Consider the following 20,520-nt stretch of genomic DNA (forward strand, 5'->3'; position numbering starts at 1 on the left):
GATTGGATAGAGAATGTTTGGAAACATCAAGTTTTACATTTTGCCACAAGTTCTCAATCAGATTTAGATCTGGACTTTGTCTGGAGTTTTCTATTGCATGAATGATCTAAACCTTTCCAGTGTAGTTCTGATTGTCTTTTTAGGGTTGTTGTCCTGATGGCAGGTGAACCCAGGGATTCCCTTTATCTATCAAATTAGCTCTGCAATTAACTTTGACCTAGCTTCATGTTTCTGCTGGACAGAATCATCCCTAAAGCATTATGCTTCCTCCAGGCTGGCGGGCCAACTTCAATGTGCCGTTGGTTCCACACATCTGAATCTAATAGTTGAATTATCTCAATTTGGAGTCAACTTCTCTTGAATCCTGCAAGTGATCTCATTATTTGGCTCAGGTGTGTTGAAAGAGAGACATGTCTAAAAGTTGCAGGACACTGACCCTCAAGACTTGGACTTGAAGACATCTGGAAAACAGTATCTTCTCTTATATGATTGTGGAACATGTATATGGTTAATGGCTGATGTGTCCCCTGGATGATTTGTTGGAAATGTTTAAAAGGACATCTTGTGTCCTGTTAAACATTAATTAAATGATCAAAACATCAAAACAGCCCAAGATCTTAACACTTTTCCTAGTAGTTGTCGCTGCTTGCTTGGATCGTAAATTTACCCCAACCCCTCACATTATTACCGCCTACTCTTTGTGTAAATGGGTTTTGCATATTAGTAGGTAGTCTTTTTCTGGATTTATGTAGACATTGTGCTGAACAAAGATCTACCAAATAAAAAAAAACATCAATAATCGTAAGTGCAAGAGTAAGGTATTGGTATGATCATAAAATACTTTATTAACTCCCAAAGCACATTTTTGGAGTATTTGGGTTTTTCTTTTTTCAAAGAAAGGCATTTCAAGGGAATTTTCTTTTAAGGAGTGAATCACAAATTTCAGGATTTAACATGGAAAAATAACAGCTAATGTAAGCTTTCCGTTTTCAACATGGCACAGTAGAAATGAGAGGATTGTGGCTGTGCAACTTTTATTGAAGTGAGAGCTGATGAGACAAAAACACACTGAGTACTAATATGATTTAGGAGGAGGATGGCAGGAAGTAGACTACACTAATGCAATGGTCTCTGCAGTAAGTCTTTACAGACTGACCACAGAGCATTTAAACCCACATCTAAACACAAAAAAACATACATAGCACTACTGAAGTGATGAAAGACAATGAGCCTAAACATAAATGCTACCATGCATGTAAACAGTCCTTTAATTTATGAATAATCCTGGCTACAACTTCTCTGTCATGCTTAAAAGATGTTCTCTGTCCTCTTCCTGAAACCCTCGTGCCAGAAATATCCTCTCTGCTGTGTGACTGGTGACAGAACACCGCTGGCCGTCAACTCGGATCAAACATGAAAGGGAGGAAGAGAAAGACAGGAAGAGAAAAGTATGTTTTATTCGTCACTTTCCTGTTGGCATTTGTTTTTATTTGGCTTCTCACCAGCTGCTCTATTAAAGGACAACTCCCATGAATCCTTCACTCAGCAAAGCCCGGGGCAGAACCAGGGCCGCCCCGCATGGCCCCGGCCACTCCCGCATCACATTAGAGACTCAGGACTCCAATCACAATGGAGGAACTGACTATGGAAAATACCCTGTCACGGTCAAAAAAAAACCCCTGAGGAATAAGAGGAGGAGAGTGCATGTGTGACCGAACATGGCACACTTTCTGCATTGATGCCTGAACGTACTTTGGACCGAGGAGGCTGAAGTGCTTTAATAATATTTTCCGGCAGCTCCCTTCGAACAACTGTATTTGTGTTCTTGTTAAAGCTCTTGTTGGTTTCTCTATGGGGCTTATTTTTCCAAAATCAGAGTCAGGGGAAGAAAATCAACCAAACAGACATATCGACACGCAATTCAGTGTCAGTGTAAAAAAAACATGCACTTTGTTAACAGAGGAAGCTTCCTGAGCATCCATGGGCAACTTGTGTTACATTTTGTTTTTGTAGCATCTTGAATTGAACTGAATTTAAATACATTTCAGACGGACATTTCACCAAAAGAAAAACAGCACAATAAAAAGTAGAACTTGCATACTTTCTTAGTTTAATACACTTTTAGCAAACATACATATTCAAATATATACAACACATCACTTGTTTGGTGACTATGAGTCTGTAAAGGAGTATGGAGAAATTTAACTTAGAGGCACAGTGATCACCAAGACCACAGAGCTTCTCCAATCTTCTAACCTACTTCTCTAAATGCCTAAATCTCAACCAAACAGATGCCCTGATGACTTTAAGCTTTAATTCATTTTAGTCTGTATGGATGGTCTTTTCCGCGGTGATAGATCTGTGATTAGGCGAATGGGTGGGGAGGGGGAGCTACATCTTCTCATTATCTTTATGTGAGGCTTAATCCGGAAGCTTGGTTGGTGTCTTAGCCGGGATTCGCTCTAAACTATTCCTGCCCCATGCTGGGAGAGGCTAGTGCTTCAGGGAGCTTTACCCTCTCCATCGTGCCTCATTATGGGTGCTGGATTGGACCACGAGGGTCATTAGTGGAAGACATCTGAGGTTCAGAGCTTTAAAATGACTATTAAAGCATTTCAAGTTTATTCATTATGGTGGCAGAGTTTCACAAGTAGTGTTCATCCTCTCTATCCTCCACATCCAGCCTTAACTCTAAATCTGCTCTGAGAAGATTCTGAAATACATTCTGGATTTGGAGGAAAGACCTCCAGAACCTAAAGCTCCCTCACGTGCACAGATTAGTCAAATAGTTCCTTAAATCCAATAAATGAAAAGCTGCTAATCACCCAGTGGTAAAACATGTCTGATTAAAGATAAACAAATATGACAGAAACTAATCCTGACCTTGCAGAAATTAAGATTGTTATTTCTTTGTCTTTCTCCAATGTGCTTAGGAGGGGAGTTTTATTTTTTTTAAATACACAGAAGATTGTGTTTGGTTATACAACCTCACTGGCATTCCACATCATACTTATCTATTACTGCAGGCTAACCTCAAAAGGACAGTGTCACATAGGATGTCGCCAGATGTCACACAATATGACATGTAAAAAGTACGGGCAGATTTCTACTCCCTACAGATAACAGTTAGCATAACAGATTTATTTGTTATAATTTTCTTCTCCAGTAAAATATCCTGTGCCAGCGTATTCATATTCCCAGTAAGGAATATATGAGGTTAGACTGCATAGAGAATGGAAGGTGTAGATCCACTGAGCATCCATAATCTATCTTCCGATGACAGAGCAGAACCCAATTAGCTGAGAGTCCCGTCGGAAATGGAGAAGCAGATACAACAAAGGAGGGGGCCCACAGCTGCAAAGCTACAGGGCAAGTTACGATTAACCTCTCTTCAGCACACACATGCAAATTCACGCAAACACGCATTTGCACAGACACAAGCACACAATGTCCTTTGTATATGCTGTGATTTTGTGATACGCCTTCTTGGAGGTCGTAGCAGATAGTAATGACTCGCTGACGGAGGATTCCTGGTAGACGTTAATTTTAGGTCAGTTGGTATTGCTTCTATGGTGTTTTTCTTACTCTAAGTGCCATTGTGCATCCTAAACGTAAACTTTTGGAGAAACGTAATGGTGAGAGAGTTCTACTTCTTATCAAAGTGACAAAAGGCACAGAAAAGCCATGATGTAAAAGTACATTTTTATTGCTATTGGTCAGCTAAAAATACACCAGCAAACTTAAGCAAACTGTTAAATAATTGTCTGCTAATGCTGCCAGATTACATGCAACTCGCCTTTGGTTTTGGGATCCTGGTCTCGTCCTTTGAAAACTCAAATAATTCCATGACATTTTTGGATTGATCTATCAGATGTGAATGGCTCGGATCTGAGAGGTGTTAATTGTTTGACATCTTTCCGACGTTAAGCTTAACATCAGATGAGTAACCAGTATTTCCTAGTGGCCAAATTTTAACAGTAAGTTAAGTAAGTTAATTCAGCAAATGCTATTGGTTAAAGTTCACATTGCTCTACTTAGCGTGAAATCACTGATGCCATTATCCATTTTTTAAAAATCGCTCTACATTTGTTTGACATTGTGAAATGGTTCTGCTTTTTCCTTTTTCTCTTGTTAAGCTCAGTGCTGTGGAGCATTTTCTCTCTTTTTAACCTTATCCTCCCTACCTGGCTGCTTAATGAGGGTCTTGCCAGTAACTTCACAACAGCAAACAAGGTCACACACATGTACGCAGCATCCACACACAAAACAGCATCCAGAGAACCAACACACTGAGGCCGGCAGGGGCAAGGTCATCCTGGCTGGGATGTTAGGCTCTGCTGCAGGAGACAAGCTACTGAAGAGAAAAGGACGAAAGGCAGAGGAAGATGGCAGAGGATTTGAAAATGAGCAGAATTTTTTTAAATTTTTGTAAAGACTTCACTAGTCTCTCTCTTTCTCCCCACTTCCTGTAAATTAAGACGCTATCTTCTCCCACTGAGAGGGATGGATGAAAAGAGAATGAGCAATATCGCAACACAGAATTTCAGACTGTCTATAAATGAGTAATGGGTGAAAGGTTTTAGTTCAACGTGATAATTATAAACATAGTCATTATTCTCACAGTACACCTCCAGAGGCTAAGGCTTAGGATAAAGCAGCACATCCGAATGACCGCAACTTGTTTACATCCACAGCAGACAACTACCTGCCCATGCAGCCACCCGCTACGATTACACTCTCTCCTCCCACACGTTGCCCTCGGAAACAGGGGGAGGACATTGGAGTGGGGTGGATAGTGACCATCTGTCAGTGGCCCGGAGATCAATAGACGTGGACGGGGAAGGGGTGGGGTTGAGGGAGGGGTGCAGCGAAGCTAAATATGTGGCCCACTGTGACCAGAGCCTGGCTCGATGTGCAGCCGTTTTATTTACTGAATGAAAACACACACCCCACGAGTCCCACTCACACGGCATTTATTAACGAATGGCTGGTTTTAGTAGGAGCCAGAAGACATGAAGGGATACGATGCCTCCTAAACGCTGCTTACAATAATGTATGATATTTGCTGTCACAGGCTTCAGATTTGCTCATCTGAAGTCTGAAAATGAGAGGGAGAGAACCTATTGAGAGGGTTTAATATAAATCTAGATCACTGTGGCACTGGGTCAGTTGAGACCAGGACAAACCACTCTGCTGCTGCGCGACAAAACAATGTCAGCTCTCTAGAAATGCTTGCTTCAGCAATGATATGGAGACGAATTGTGCTAGTTCATGCAGTCGGAGGTGAAAAGACGGGTTTAGGTGTGGAGAGTAAAGCTGCATTACACTTACCCAGCATTTGGCTAAAGAGAAGCTGCTCCAGGTCTCCTAGAACGGTCACCACTAACTCTGGGTCCACCTTCAGAAAACTCTTGTCATTCTCTCCATCTGTCCCCTTCTTCTCCTTCTTTTCCTCTGATAGCTGAGCTCCGGATTTACCTTTCTCCCCAGGTTTCTTGCCATTGGTGCCAGCACTCCCAGCTCCATTGAAGTTAGCTTTGAGAGGCTGCTCGGCAGAGTCTGTACCCGGACTCACTTCGGAGGCTTTACTGATCGGCTTCACCTCGGCGTAAGGTCCCCGTGGTTTACCAGGAGCCGGGATTCGACTCGGCTTACCCATGTTTGAAGCTACTGCCGGGGAGCCGAAGGATTTGGGCTTACCCTGGAATAGAGACTGTTCTGATTTTGAAAGTGTCCGAGACAGAGGTGGTCTCCCGCCACCTGCTTGACCTGCCTTGGTCTGTCCGGCTTTATTTGACCCTGCTCCAGGACGACTTGTATCATCGTTCCATCGAGGGGATTGGTACAGGTGCAGCTTCTTCTCAGCATCGGTGAGCACACACAAGTTGCCAAGTGATCGTTGCTTGCGGAGCCCAGATGGATTAGGTATTGGAATAGGGATCGAGCCGGAGTTGGGCCGATACACTTTGAGCTCTGACCCTGAAGGACGTGGAGGTGCCTGGGGCAATGCAGAGGGCTTAGCCTGTGGCTTCCTGGATGCCATGGGCTGGGCTGAAGTATCCTGACAGGAGACAGCTGCAGACCTTAGATCCAGCTCTCTGGGCTTAGCCGTCATGCTAATGTTAGCCACATTAGCCTCCAGCATCCCTCCTGTGGGAAGAAAAGCAACAGCATCAGTCATTCACTCAGAAATGCACACGCACCAGCTGATTAAAGGAACCAGAGAAAAGAAGGGGACACAAAGGCTGACTGGCTGTCGCCCCCTTTTACCACAGGGTCATGACTGAGTGAGCCAGACTCCCTGCAGTGTGAGACTGTGGGTTCACTTCTTTGCTAAAAATGATGAGTGGGTTAGTAGAGTGACAGTCATACTCACTGCTGATAATCCATGGATTTGCAGATCCTTGTTCAGCACCAAAATCCACTAGCTGCAAGCGTATCCACAACTGCCTGCGCCACACAGATGAAAACCTGGCCAGACGCTACCTCGATGTCCCTTCAGGGTACCTCTGTCTTGCTCTGTACTACCTCCTGTTCGGCAGGCGACCAGCAGCCAACTGACAGGAGAAACAGTCGCAGCAGCACCAACAACACCCCCCTCTTCCTCTTTCTCTCCTCCCCCTGCCTCTCCCTCTCTCACTGCGTTGCTCACTATTCCCCCGCCAGCTCATTCACCCTCCTTTCCTTCATCCTCCTCGTTCCTTCCTTCCCTCCTTCCTTCATGTTGTCACTCGCGTGGTCTCTCCACCCACTGGCTGATTCACCGCTCCATCCTCCGTTTCCAAAATACACTGCAGAGGCTGTGCTACGCTGCTCACCAGTGAATGGGAGACAATGAGGGCTTTACGAGATACGAAACGTTTTGTGTAGAATTAATTCTCCCCTTCACCTTGTCCTACATCAACACCCGTTTTGATGAGTTTATTTTCCAGCCTCTAAAGACCTAGAAATTAGTAATTGGATATAAATCAAGTAAAAACTAGGATCATTTCTGTGACTTACTAAGCCACAACTAATAACCAATTGAACAGAATTTATTATTACATTACCTCACATCACTTATCTCTCATTGCATCTTTGCAGACTTCCTATTTTACCCCAACAACTCCATCCGGCCAATGCAGATACACAAGCTATTAAATTGATATTGTACAGTTTTGTGCATGCCTCAACATTACAAAGTCATCGCCTCAGTGATGTAAACAACCGTGCGTGTGTGTGTGTGTGTTTGAGAGAAAGAGAGAGAGAACCTAAGAGTGTGTGTTTTTATCTGTATTCCCCCATGCCTGTGTATGAATGGGTCTTCTACAAGTGTGTCACATTGATGAGACAGGACCTGAGAAGTAAGAGCTCCAGTGGAGGGAATTGGTTAGTGTTCACCATATCATCTTATCACTCTAGACATTCCAACCCAGACAAGAGAAGGAATTATTTTCTTCCTCCCCAGTCTACTACTATTTTTTTTCTTTACAGAGAAGACTAGATCTTGGACACCAGACCTTGTTTCACCCTAGTAAACATGGCCATGTTAACACTCTACACAATTTCTCATCTAGGTGAGGAAAGCCTCACAAATGCTTTCCAGTCTGCTTATGTATGGAATAAACTATTATTGTACATCTCTGCCATGGAAGTAAGAGCTTTATCTATATCTTGATCTGACAATCATCTTTTCAATTATAGTTTTTAGTTGCTTTTTGAGCCAATGTTTTTTTCTTTTTCTTTTTTTTTTGAATGACCAAATCCAGACTGAAATGTTCTAAATTTTATGTGTGAACACACAAAAAAAGGAATTATTAGTTTCCCAAAAATATAGCCAAAATCCCAGTCTCAGAGATTCACTGGGAATTTGACTTGGGCTTAGAATCAGTAATTACAGCATGCTCAAAAATCACTGGGGTATGTTTCCCGTCAGTGAATGCCTCTTACCTAAGATCTACCAGACTGCACTGGGAACAACACTCCTCAGTGTGGATGCTGTGACTGAAAGAAAAACACTCAAAACAATTTGCAAATTTTCGGATAGCCTTAAAAACCATACACTTCCCTGAAAGCATATATGTATAATAAATGCCAAATAATTTAAAACAAAGTTAACCAGAACAAAACAGGAAACAATTTACAGTGTTTTCACACATTGTACTTTACAATGTCTATTACTATGCTGATGGAACACAAAATGATCTGTAAGTCAATAATAAGGCACTCACTATCAGTATATATCTGCATGCAGTCCATTTTTAAGCGCTAATGCATCCTGTGTGCATAGTGGTCGTCTAACGGACAAAGCATTCACATCTTTGGTGCTTAATGGTAGGTGTGTTCCTTTGTTCAATTTGCAAGTAGCAATGTCTACAGCCAGGATCTTATCAGGCACCCAAACGGCAAACAAGCAGCTGGTTCTTGTTACATTTGCATAAATCGGTTAATACAAAATCAGAGTGAAAACAAGCCTGTTTGCTGACATTTCACCTCAGTAGCAGAGAGTTAATTTAAAAACCTACAAAGCAACACTAAAACACATTACAATGCATGTTTTTTTTCTCTCTCCCAGACCTAAAGTCCATTTGGCCTTGAGTGAGGGTGTGTAGTAAAGGAGTGTGGATGAAGACGTAGGCATACAGAGGCTGTTTTATTGTGTGAAGGCCATGGCCATTAATTAGTGGTAGCAAGGTTTAATAAAGGACCAATGTTGGAGTGGTTTTGCCACAGTGAAGCCTGGGCTGTGTGGTGACAGCTATATGAGCTCTTGAGCTAGAGGGGGGTGCGGTGCGTTTGTGAGGGTTGTAATTTAAGGCTATTAGGTGCTGTACATCAGCTCTTATACTTCCCTGATGAAGGATTAAGGCTAGTGAGAAGCAAGTGGCCACATACAAGATCGCTCTGTGTGTTGCACAGACGCATTCAGGGAAAAGACACGAGTCGGTGCGCTTACAAACACACATATATGTACAGAAGTAAAGTTTTGCATTAGCAGTGCACAGATACCCGTTTGTTCAAAACACTCGTCTCTCTGGCTCCACAGTCTAATCACTTTAATATATGGTTGATTTAGACTTGGAGATTATTGTTCCACTTTCTTTCTGCTTAGTCTCAAAGTGTGGTCCGCACAAGCACACACATACAGTGCCTTGCAAAAGGACTCACACTGCCCTACATGTCTAGTGACAAATCTAAAAGAAGGACTACTTATGACTTTCTTTTTACTGTGTTTTTCTTCTTACCACCCTGTCATAGTTGTCAAGATTCTTTTGGAGGGCACGACTTAGAGTTATGTTATCAGACTCTGAATCCCCACATCTCCCTCACTGTCGCCACAGTCATCTTTGCTGCTTCCCTAATTAATATAAAATAAAATAAAATAGAATACTTTTTTGTCATTGTACTGGAAGGTACAATACTTTCCTCACCTGAGCTGTCAGTTTAAGTTGGCAGTTATGCAAGTTTTCGTATGGAGTCCTGTCCTGTACCGTTTCATACCCTAACCCTAATATTAACCAGACCCGTCTGATTGGTTGCTTGGTTTTCTTGATGCTGTTTTGTTCTCTAATGTTCTCGAATGAGCAACTGAGGCCTACAGAGAACGGCTGGAGACATATGGGCAGTAAATTGCACACACATGGACTCTGTTTACTAATTAGAAAACCTCTGAAAGTTGTTGGTTACATTGGATTTGCTTTATGGTTACCAGATTAAAGACGGCTAAATATATACAAGCCAAACTTTTCAGAGTGTAACCAATTTTGAAAAACATGTAGTTTTACACTACATTATACTGGTCTGTAAGATAATATTCCCACCAAGTAGTTGTTGCTTATATTGTGACAAAACATGAAAAAGTTCTAGGCTCATGAGTACTTTTCAATGCTGCTGTACACAAACACACATATACTGAGACGGCCTCTCAGATCGGAGCAATCTGGCCCTGACATCAAAGTAGCTAATAGTTTCAGAGTGTAATGAGTGCCAGTCCTAAATATTGGCCCTGACATCCAACAAGTAGCAACCTCGTACACTCAGCATATTTTAGAGCGATGTGTGTGAACACTTTTGTCTTAAATTGCCGTAATATTTTGAACATGTCCATAAATGGCTAAAGGTATTTACTGGAAAAAGGTAATGAAAGGTATGACTGACGAGTAAAATTAGATAGTAGATAGAATGCACAGGGTCAAATAGCGGCAAAGAGACAGCAAGGCTGGCAGACGTGGAGAAAGTGGTCAGTGTCTCACTCCTTTGCATGAGTATATTTGCCTTAGCATTTTTAACCAGTGTGAAACAAATTCGCCACTATATTTCAACAGAGCAGTCATGTGAAGAAGGACTCACTGAGATGCACTGAATGGTTCATTATACGCATGTTTACAAAGTTATACAAGGCCTTGGGCCTTGAAAGGAAAAGTACTGAGAGGAAAGAGCAGTACAGAAGATTTGGAAGCAACTAACTGCATCAAAGCGCCTCAAACCTAAATATATATATAAAAAAAGACTCTCATTTAGGTTTAGCAGATGGCATGTGTTCTCACTTTCACCCACTCACTGTTGTCATCCACCACCTCTCAGCTCCTTTTGTTTTGCCTTTTTGTGTGCAAAAAAGAGAACAAAAAGCTGTGGGATTTAAAGGAGGAGAGAAAAGGGGGGCTGAGAGGCTAGAAGCCTGCTTGAGAATCAAAAAGACAGCGCATCAAAAGAAAAAGGATTGGAAGGATTTTAATTTCACATTTTGTGCTGTTGAATTATAGATCATAACTTAAATGTGTATAAAGTAGAAGAAGGAACCAGAAGAGAATACATAAACAAATAGGATCAAGGAAAATGATGAAAGTTGTTTTTAAACTCAGGCTGTTCATCAACTGATTGGAAGTTTAAGACCATAGTTTTCATGTGATTTTTTGCCCAAGCTTTTACTCTGTCTATGCTAATGGCAAAGGCAAATAGCTTTCTGTTTTTGAGCATGGATTGTTGAGATTCAGAAGAAAAACATCTTGCAAGGCACCTTTGCTGCCAGTAAGGTGCCTTGCAAGATGGCACTTTACTGGCCATCAGATGGCTAGTGAGACATGTCTCACTGCATGTCTCATGCAGTGAGACATGACATTTAAAAAATGATCCTGAAGGTGTCCTGTGATGGACTGGTAACCTGTCCAGAATACACCTTGTCCCGCGCACACCAACTGCGGGAGATAAGGATGAGCACAACAGTTTTTGTTGAAAGTCAACAAGACTATAGTCATGCAGACAATGGAGCTTTTTCCTTCAAAAGAACAATAGAGCTGTGCAGTCCCAAGACTGCAGCCGGATATGTGGAGAAATTGTAGAGTTCATCCTTCTTGACTAAGGGCAGTGATGACTGGATCTTTCAACAAGACACACTGCAGTTCCAAATGCCTGTCTGACTCCTTCCAGGACAATCACATGCCTGTTTTGGAGAGGTCTACATGTTCCCATGATCAAAATCTCATTGAAAAAGTTTGGGATAGTTGACAATGATGCTTTGCTAAACAGACAGACATACATTTTGGATTGTTGATGTCACTCAAGATGTCATCTCCATCACATAAAGCAATATTCCTTTCAGCCGTCTGGTATTCTTGATTCGTTCCATCAAGCGTGCCTACACAAACCTGTAAAATAATCTGCTCCTCACTAGTGAGTCCTTCTTTCCTTTTTTTTTTTTAAATAATCAATTCAGTTTTACAATAAACCAGTGTGAATTGAAAATTCTTGTAACTTTCCCACTCAGTCTTATGATGTTCACCATCAGTGGAGTGTGTTTCTCAGAAACAAAGCAATGAGTAAGAGTGAGATGTGGAAGGGAACGGGTGAGGAAGGATCTCAGTATGTGAGCCAGAGGGCCAAAGGAAGCTCGTAAGACAGAGAAGGGATATCCTGCCTCAATGCCTCACCTCTCCTCCGACGTTTGCTTGTGTCCGCAAACATGCAAACAGAGGGGGTCCACAGGACGCAAAGAACAACGGCACACTGACACACATACACAGGGGACTACTCTCACATACACACTCTTGGACCACACAAACACCACGGCGTGGTTATTAATGTCCTGTTTACACACAAAACACTTAAAACAGCGGTCTGGCTGATGCATACAGTACGTGGGTTCCTCCTTTGGGGTAGAATAATGTTGCTTGAATAACAAAGAGGGTTTTTCCAGCAGTGACAAATCTCTAGTCTAGTAGTTACACTGACCACTGATGATGAGCTCCATGAGTCACCAGCTTAAGCATTTCAGCAATCCAGCTTTCAGTGTCAAAAGTGAGACAGTCATACAAGCAGTCAACTCCTGCGGCATGAATTTTAATCTTGTTTAAAAAAATAAAAATAAAACACTTTCTCCCTCTGGGTGGACGGCACAGACTCATCATGAGTCACACACCAGCTGAGAGCAGGAAAAAAAACATCAGCTGCCATGCAGAAAAGTATGTGATGGAGGAGAATTTGTACATTAGATGTTTATTTTGAAAAAAGAAATTGTAGAGATGGTCTCTTGCCAAATCCCCAGTGTTGACATTCTCGGCACACTTTCCTGTGGTATCCCATAATGCTCTGCTACCGACGATGGTTGCCTGGTTACAATAGTTTGTCAGTGGGATCTTTAAGTATATTGTATTGTAAATGTGTATATCAAAATAAAAGTTGAAATTTATTGGTCGCAAATCCACAGTGTGTGCTTATATTCTGGCATGTGAACATGCTTTGTCATGGGTTATTAATGTGACAGTGAGAAATGTCTTTGTGATTTCACTTTTGAGTGTCTTTCTGTGTGTCCCAAATTGAGGGGGTTACACACATGAATAACTTAATTAGACTCCCTGGGTTGGGAGTCATCCCACAGGTCAAGAAAGATCCTGTGTGTGTAATCATTCACCCATTCCTTAATTTACCCATCTCTCTCCATGCTTTCCTCCTTCATCTCCTGCTCTGTAATGCAGCTGTGCATTAACCCTTGCTTCCTTTGTTATAAGGAACCTTTCCCTGGGGGGAAAAGGTTGCAGGAAGAAAGCAGCAGAAATGGAGATAAGATGTGTTGGCTGTTATTGTGGGCAAAAGCCGCTCTGGGGGAGGCTCTTCTTTCATGCTCGATATATTAGAGCACTGCAGTATTTACACTTAGAAGTCACCTTTTCCATTGTGAAATAACACAAAATTACCTGCTGAATTAATATTTCTGACTGCAAAAGCAACCTGACCTAAACATCCAACATGACCGCTTTGCAAAAATGCCTATATTAATAATTTATTATAGTAACTGCTATGTGTTTGAAATAAATCACTCCAGTGTCACACATAGTGACATACCATATCTATTGGTGAACAGGTTCTTCTAGATAAAATTTCCAAAAATAGTGAGAGATACAATATCATCATCTTGTATGGCTGGCATGTCTAAATTGTGTACATTTCATTTGTGTCATTATGTTTTCAACTTTGGTTCAACTTCTTTAGATGCGTCGTAACTTTGACTTTGCTGAAGTTTGAGTACAGAACTCCTGAAAGCTCAACGCTTGGATCAAACATGGTGAGAGGAATGGCATTAAACCATAAACAGTGATTACTCCTCCTGGGGATGAGTGAGCAAATAGTCTTATCCATTCTTTTGTAAGTCATCACCAGAAAGCTACTAAACCACTCATCACTGTCCAATGCCAACATGGCATATGTCTCCCCTTGATTGGATTGACCAAAGAGGATTATGAACTGTCCAAGAGTAGAGGCAGTGGTAGATCCCTGAAGCAGTATCCGTTAGACTATGCAGGCGCTTTAACAGAATGGCACAAAAATGCATAAAATGCAAGCTTGCACAATTTTCAATGTCTATGTATATTTATCACAGATTTATTGATGTTGGTAATTAATTGTATCCTTATAATCTCCAGAGCTTCTGTTTCTGTCTGCATAATGTGTGTATAGCAGAGAGATATCCACTCTATAGACTGACAGACCTTTAGAATGTCCACAGGGACATTCAAGCCATTCCCTTGCTGGGAGATGAAAAATGATACCGAGTCCACATCACATTTATCTTTTCAAATACCATCTGTGTGCTGCCACACAGACGCACATACACACTCCATACAGAGGTACAAATGTACACTCAAATACTGTTCCGGAGAGAGGTAAGGTCGGAAGGTCTGCACTCTAATTGAAAGACCACATGGTGCCACAATCACATTAAATGTTCAGATCTTCATTAAAGCCTCAGATAAGCGAGCTGATCATGTTACCGTTGATTGAATCTGTGTGAATGCAATCATATGGAAAACAGAACCTGTAAGGAAAATAACTCCTATTCAGTGGGGATCACCATTTAAACAATTACATCATCTATTTAAAAGCGCTGAACTGTATGCTCGTTCTGCTGCAGAGTTGTGCCGTTTTTCACTCTGACCTTTGTGAACAAAATGAGATCCATCATCCACTGTCCCTCGGCGCACTTCTCTTTCCATCGCCCACTTGCCTAAAATCTTTACCCTCCGACCTATTTCCCTCCCTTCCTCTGCAATCTAAATTACAGTGATTAAGATGTCAGTCCACCCTCCGTATAAATGCAGCTTCAGAGGACTAACACTTTGGTTCTGTTTCTAACGCCTGCTAGGGACCAATTACAAGACCACAATCAAGGCCCAAAGACAGCCAGAGGCCTTTTAAAGACCATGACTGGCCCAAAAGACCAGCCCCCACCCCACACCCTTTTCACAACCAGCTGGTAGAAACCTCATAGGAGGTTTTATACATGACTTAATTGCCAGCAGCGTGAGTCGGGTAGATAGCAGTACACTGACAGGATTTATAAAACAGGAAAACTTACAATAATGACATGAATCCTAATAGCTGGTCTCTTGATATTGGACAAGATGACACATAATGTCAAAAGAAAAAGGTAATTATGGCTGCCAATATGGATATGAAAGTTACTATTTTCTATGAACCAAGATCATTTTTATTAATACAGAAATTGGTAGGTGTGATCACCTGCATGATTTTCTAAACATAAACATAGGTCCTGAATTTCTAAAAGTATAATTTTAATAATGTCTCTAACCTGTTGTTAGGTCATCACAGCAGACTTCAATAGATCCGGATGAGCAGTCACTCAGTTCCTCCAGAGAGAAGTCGCTCTCCTGTATCCTCAGCCTGCCAAACACATATAACCGTTGCACATTTCAGTTACATGTAAATTCATTCAAAACAGTTCAGTACACTCAAATATTGTTTTCAACTGAGGAACATATTTACACATTATCCTCCACAATTTAACATGCACATGCAAATACAAATACAGAAACAGTCTTTTTAAACCTAAAAAAGTACAAAAAGAAAAAAGAATTTAAAAAAAGTATATATATATATATATATTTTTTTTTTTTAAATCACTTATCACAGTAATGTGCATCTGAGTGAGAACATCAATCTGAGTAAAGCCTGGAATTGAAGACAATAGCTATGGCTCTGCTTTGGAGAAGTGGAGGTGTGTGTTTATGCAAGCACAACAATGATGAATTTCTGGAGGTGATTCTGCTGAATTAAATTAGCCTGAAATGACTGAACAAGCCTCTGAGTCTGGTCTAGATTCTTCCAGGTAGTAGTCAGGATGTATTCATAATCAGAGAGAACTAATGGTGAACATGAGGACGCAAAAGAGAACTAATAACACAGTGATGTGATATAAAAAAAAATGTTATATGCATTGGTATTTAACCTAACCAAAATAACTAACTTTATTTTAGCTAACCCAAAATAAAACTAACCACTGTGTGCAGAGATCACCTTAGTTAGGAAAGTGGTACCCAAGTCCTGTTCTCGAGAGCCATCTAAACAACAGCCTGGGAAAAACCAGCCCCTTGCTACACTTAGCTTCGTACAGAAACGGTTGCTTCCTGTAGGTGTGGACTGTGTTGAATTTTAAAACTTTACCCATTCGCTAACGTTTGTCTGTGATGCTGCGAAAGTTTAACAAAAGTAGAAGAGCCAAACTGAATGAGGCACCTGTTAATGTTAATTTAATATTTTGAAGCGTGGCCAACACAGACTTAATGGCTTCTTTCACTTCTTCTGCTGCCATTACTAAAACTACAAGCAGAGACGACAGTTCTAAAACAGTGCAGAAAATCTATGTTGTCATTTACAGCTTCTCCTCCTGTTCGCTGATTGACCCTGTCAAAAATTGAGAGTGAGATTTTTATGTTTCTTGCCAAGCGCCAATGAAACTCCAGGAGAAGAAGTGAAATTTTTATTTTTTGCAAGGAAGCACAGGAAAGCAATGGCCAGGCTATCTTAATGGTCCATATATTTGACTTGGGTGTATAGGAGAAGGGATAAATCTAGAAGTTGCAGGACAGCAGCTGATCAGACTTGGGCCGCCCTACCCCAAAATCCTTGTGGCTGTAATTAATACTACAGGAGATTATACAAACTTTTCAGATTTGTATTTGTGAAAATTGTGTGATTCCAAGAGTTATGTATAAATTTTATTTAATTTACGTATTTTTTTATTGGTCTGTTAAATAAAATTACAAGAAAATATGGTTGTTTGTGGTTGCAACCAGAAAAAAAGTCTAAAAGCTAAAAGGTGGTGAGCTGTGATAAGCTGATAAAAAATGTTTTTCAGATACCTGTAGCTGAATGGAGCCACGGCTGCCATGTTGACTCTGGTTGTGTGTGTCTCTGTAGAGTCCTTGGGCAGGTGGTGTTCCTGTTCATAAACACTGGATATTACTGGCATGGCAAATGTGATGAGTGGAAGTGGGAGAGGATCAGGAGAAGATGCTGAACTGCTGTCCTCTGGAGTCCCCATCTCTTCGTCTGACTGACTTGTGGAGCCACTGTGACTTCTAAATGTGTGTTTGGAGCCTGACTGAGCGGTACCGGGCCGAAGGTTCCCATTTTTTACAATGTTGTATTCAACTGGCTGTTTAGGGGGATTTCCTCCTCTTGCCAACATATTTTGACTCATTTCCTGAGTTGTGTTGGAGTTTTCACCTCCTCTGAAACAGAAAGCTGGATGCAGGTTGTTGGCTTGGTTCTTATTAATGATGGTACTTCTGTTATGATTCCCATCATGCACCAACTGTGCAGGGATGTGAGATGGAACAGGTTTTTGAAGATCCAATGTGTCTTTGGAGTGTGCCGATGGTAATCTGCGCTGGACCATTGGGCTGCTGTAGGCTGAACGTGACACATGACTCCGGTGGTAGAGTTGATTTTTCGTGCCCCCGTCTTTCAGGCGTTCCCTAGAGGAAGGACCAGGAATACTGGAGTTTCGTGGACGGAGTGAAGGAGAGTGAGTGGGTGTATGCGTAGGGGTGTGTTTTGGGGTCTGCACTGAGGGTCTGGGCAAGTCACAAGCTTGGCGACGGGTGTCCGTTTTTGGAGAGTTGGTCACAAGGCTGCGGGGGAGAGGGATTCCTGAGGAGGAAGGCCCACGGGGGGCTGATTTCACATTGATTCCTCCGCTCATTTCGACCTGCATAAAGAGATGAAAGGCCGACGAATCAAAGGGCAGAAGGGAGGGTTCCACAACAAATCATTAGCCAGAAGACCTTTCTAGGAAGGTCTGGTTATACTTTAGCGAGTAATTGAACCATGTTAATATTTCACAAAAGATCCAACTGATCAAAATTAACCTGACAAGAAGTTTGACTTTGACTAAATCATGTGTTAAACTTTTTGATAAATTTCACATTGTTTTTTTGGCTAAGTCTGTTGGTGAATCTAAAAATGTATTTTATACGGGGCCATGTGCAAAGAAATCAATTCATTTTAAAAATCTCATTCAACTACATATTTTAGGTTGGTGCATAATTTATGATGTGTATTTATGATGTATTGTGTGTATTTCTATGAAGGCTCCAAATTTAGAGAGCGCAACTGTCTAATGACGAAGTCGGCTACTTTTTCCATTTGCTTTACAATCCTGTTGTTTCCCCATGGTGAATGATTACAAGGCCATTATGTGCAGAATCTTCAGCACTCTATGGTCAGCGCGACTGCTCAGTAAAAAGACCAAACAGTTCTTCCATTTCAGCCTCAGTAAGAGTCCAGCATTCTGAGGTGAGTGAATCTTCATCAGTCTAGACAGAGGGTCTTCAGAGTAACATAAGATACATAAGCATGAGTGTTGTGCCGCTGACAGATGGAGTAAGCCAGTTTTATTTCTTTCTGACAATTCCTCCATCTCATCTTTTGAAAGCAGAGTTGCAATTCACAGGGAACTATTTCAGATGTTATCGCTGTATGCTGTTGAAACTTTAACTAGATAAGCAGTTGTAAGAGGGATAGAAGGGTTATAACATGAAAAGTCTTGGAAACTGAAAGTTTAACAAAACACTGTCACAAGACTGCATCAAACAATAACACAAATAGACCTACTGTGCTGTCTGGAAACCTGCTCTATTTGTTAGGCATTTCAGTTTGAGACTTCAGCAGCACACTGGACGACCCACCAAAATGCTGACCTAATAATGGTCATTCAATCAATGTGAGATTGCATAAAAAGAGCAGCTACCAAGTCAAATGAATATTGATTTGTGCTTAATCTCATTTTAGATAGCATTTGTTAATAAAGTAAAGAATGATCAAAATGACTGATCTATAGCTTTGACAGCATTTTTAACTGTGTATCTGTAATTACACTGTCATATATTGGACAACAGAAACAAGCACAGTTCTCAGTCACTTCAGCCTTTTTCGTGGAAACTCTCAAATTCTGAATAAACTTTTCGAGACACTAATTGACATTAATGACATCATCAGTGATGCGGCAGGAGGTAACTGTAGACAGATGTGCCTCTCCATTCTCATTTTCTCATTTCTGCGGATCCCCAGGTAACTATATCTGTTCCTCTCCATTTCTCCCCTCCTCACTTTTTCTCTAGGGAGGTGCACGGCACTAACAAGCATCAGAATTTCTCCCCATCTAATAGAAGTCCAACAAGGGTTTCCAAGAGCACAGGTGCAGCCTGACTCTGTGTCTATCTGTATGGAAATTGGCCTGTCCCTGGGGACACGCCTGGGTCATACTGGTACATCAGCCCAACATGCAGTGCAGAGGCTCAGCTGCTGCTAATAGATCAACTATGTTTGTTTGTACGTGCATGGCTGTGAGTGAATGAGCTAGAGTTAGAGAGAGAGAGAATAATAGAGGATGTAGGACAATAAGAGAAATTAGAGAAAGTTAGACATTTTACAGAAAATACTTTGTTTACAAGTTTAAGATTTATTTTTACTACTAAAGACATTCAGCATCATCCTGTTGGATTAGTAGTTGTCCTGTTCATCTGTTGATATTTTCTTTCTATTTGTGACTAAAAGATTGAAATTGTGTGAACCCTTGAGCAGATTCCCACACAAGTCATGAGAGAAAGTATAGAGAATTTATGAATGTATTGGTCCCTTACTTTTCAAGGGAAATAATCAAAATTTTACACAAACCTTACACATCTGAATCGCTTGTAATTTTTGTTGTGCAATAAATAACTAGGCCAGTAAATTTTGTACATTTTCTATCCCAACCAATCTTAAATTTGCTGCCAGTTTTTATGAAAATTAGATTGGTCTTGCACTGACCATGAGTAAACAAAGAAAAAATGCAATACTGGATGAATCCTGTTATTTTTCTGTAATGCAGTACTCCTTGGTGTCCAAGACTAAAGCCGTTTTCGCACTGCAAGGAACGGAACGGTACGGAACAGAACGGTACGGTTCCACCCGTACTGCAGCCCTGTTGTGTTTGCATATATACTGAGGGCGCCATTGAAGCTGTACCTGACGTCATTATTTTTGAAAGTAAACAATGGTTTCGATGTAGCGGCCGAAGCCTTTTCCTTGGAGATGCGGCGGAAAACTTTCTCTTTCCTCGTTGACCGATCTAGCTCATTCTGTACTCGTTCATCAGCGAGTAAGCGGAGGAAAAAAAATTACCTCATCATTAGACCAGGTGATTGCACTATATTGAGACGAATCCATTGCTAATTAAAACTAATAAAAATATTGAAAACAGCACTCTTTACAAAATAAAATACAGTTTCGTGAGAGCCAGCTGTCAACGGAAAATCAACGTCTGACTCCATAACAACCAGCGGCCAATCAGCTGCTGGTTCTAAGCAGAACCGCTTGGCCGGCCCGATTGGAACCACAGCTCTTGTGGTTCCAAGGGGCCGGGTGGAACCGGTCGGAAGTTCTAATGCAAAAACGGTCGGCCCTACTTTGAAACCGTTCCGTTCCGTTCCTTGCAGTGCGAAAACAGCTTAACTACCATCAAAATTACAAACTACTGCTTGTTTTTAATTGTTCTAATTGTCCATGTGGTTTTCAGCAAAATGTAGGAAGAGACAAAGAAAAAGAAAAGATTGCACCAACTTCCTCATGCAACTGAATCTTTATCAATACATGAGAAAGTAATCATATTGGAATGTTTTTTCTGTCTTGTATATTTAACGGAAACATTGTGATCACTGACAGCTTTCTACTTAATCCAGAACTAATTTCCTAGTGTTGTAGTTT

At 41.3% G+C, this 20,520-nt stretch overlaps 1 protein-coding gene across 15 annotated transcripts in view; it reads right to left on the bottom strand.

The window, feature by feature from the left end:
* Positions 1-20,520, bottom strand: part of nav1a (neuron navigator 1a) — a 95,933-nt gene that overhangs the window by 59,360 nt on the left and 16,053 nt on the right. For 14 of the 15 annotated variants that reach the window (XM_081609033.1, XM_081609023.1, XM_081609034.1 and 11 more), the window contains 3 exons: positions 16,632-17,482; positions 15,062-15,153; positions 5,332-6,150 (listed from right to left, as the gene is read on the bottom strand). In XM_081609033.1, coding sequence (XP_081465159.1) covers positions 5,332-6,150; positions 15,062-15,153; positions 16,632-17,476 — 1,756 coding nt within the window. In that variant the 5' untranslated portion in view covers positions 17,477-17,482. Of the gene's footprint in view, positions 1-5,331; positions 6,151-6,376; positions 6,649-15,061; positions 15,154-16,631; positions 17,483-20,520 lie in introns of those variants that run through there. The other variant, XM_081609030.1, reaches the window with a different exon arrangement.

Source organism: Poecilia reticulata, chromosome 7 (assembly GCF_904066995.2).
Source record: "Poecilia reticulata chromosome 7, P_reticulata-male-v2, whole genome shotgun sequence".
Lineage (NCBI taxonomy): Eukaryota > Metazoa > Chordata > Actinopteri > Cyprinodontiformes > Poeciliidae > Poecilia > Poecilia reticulata.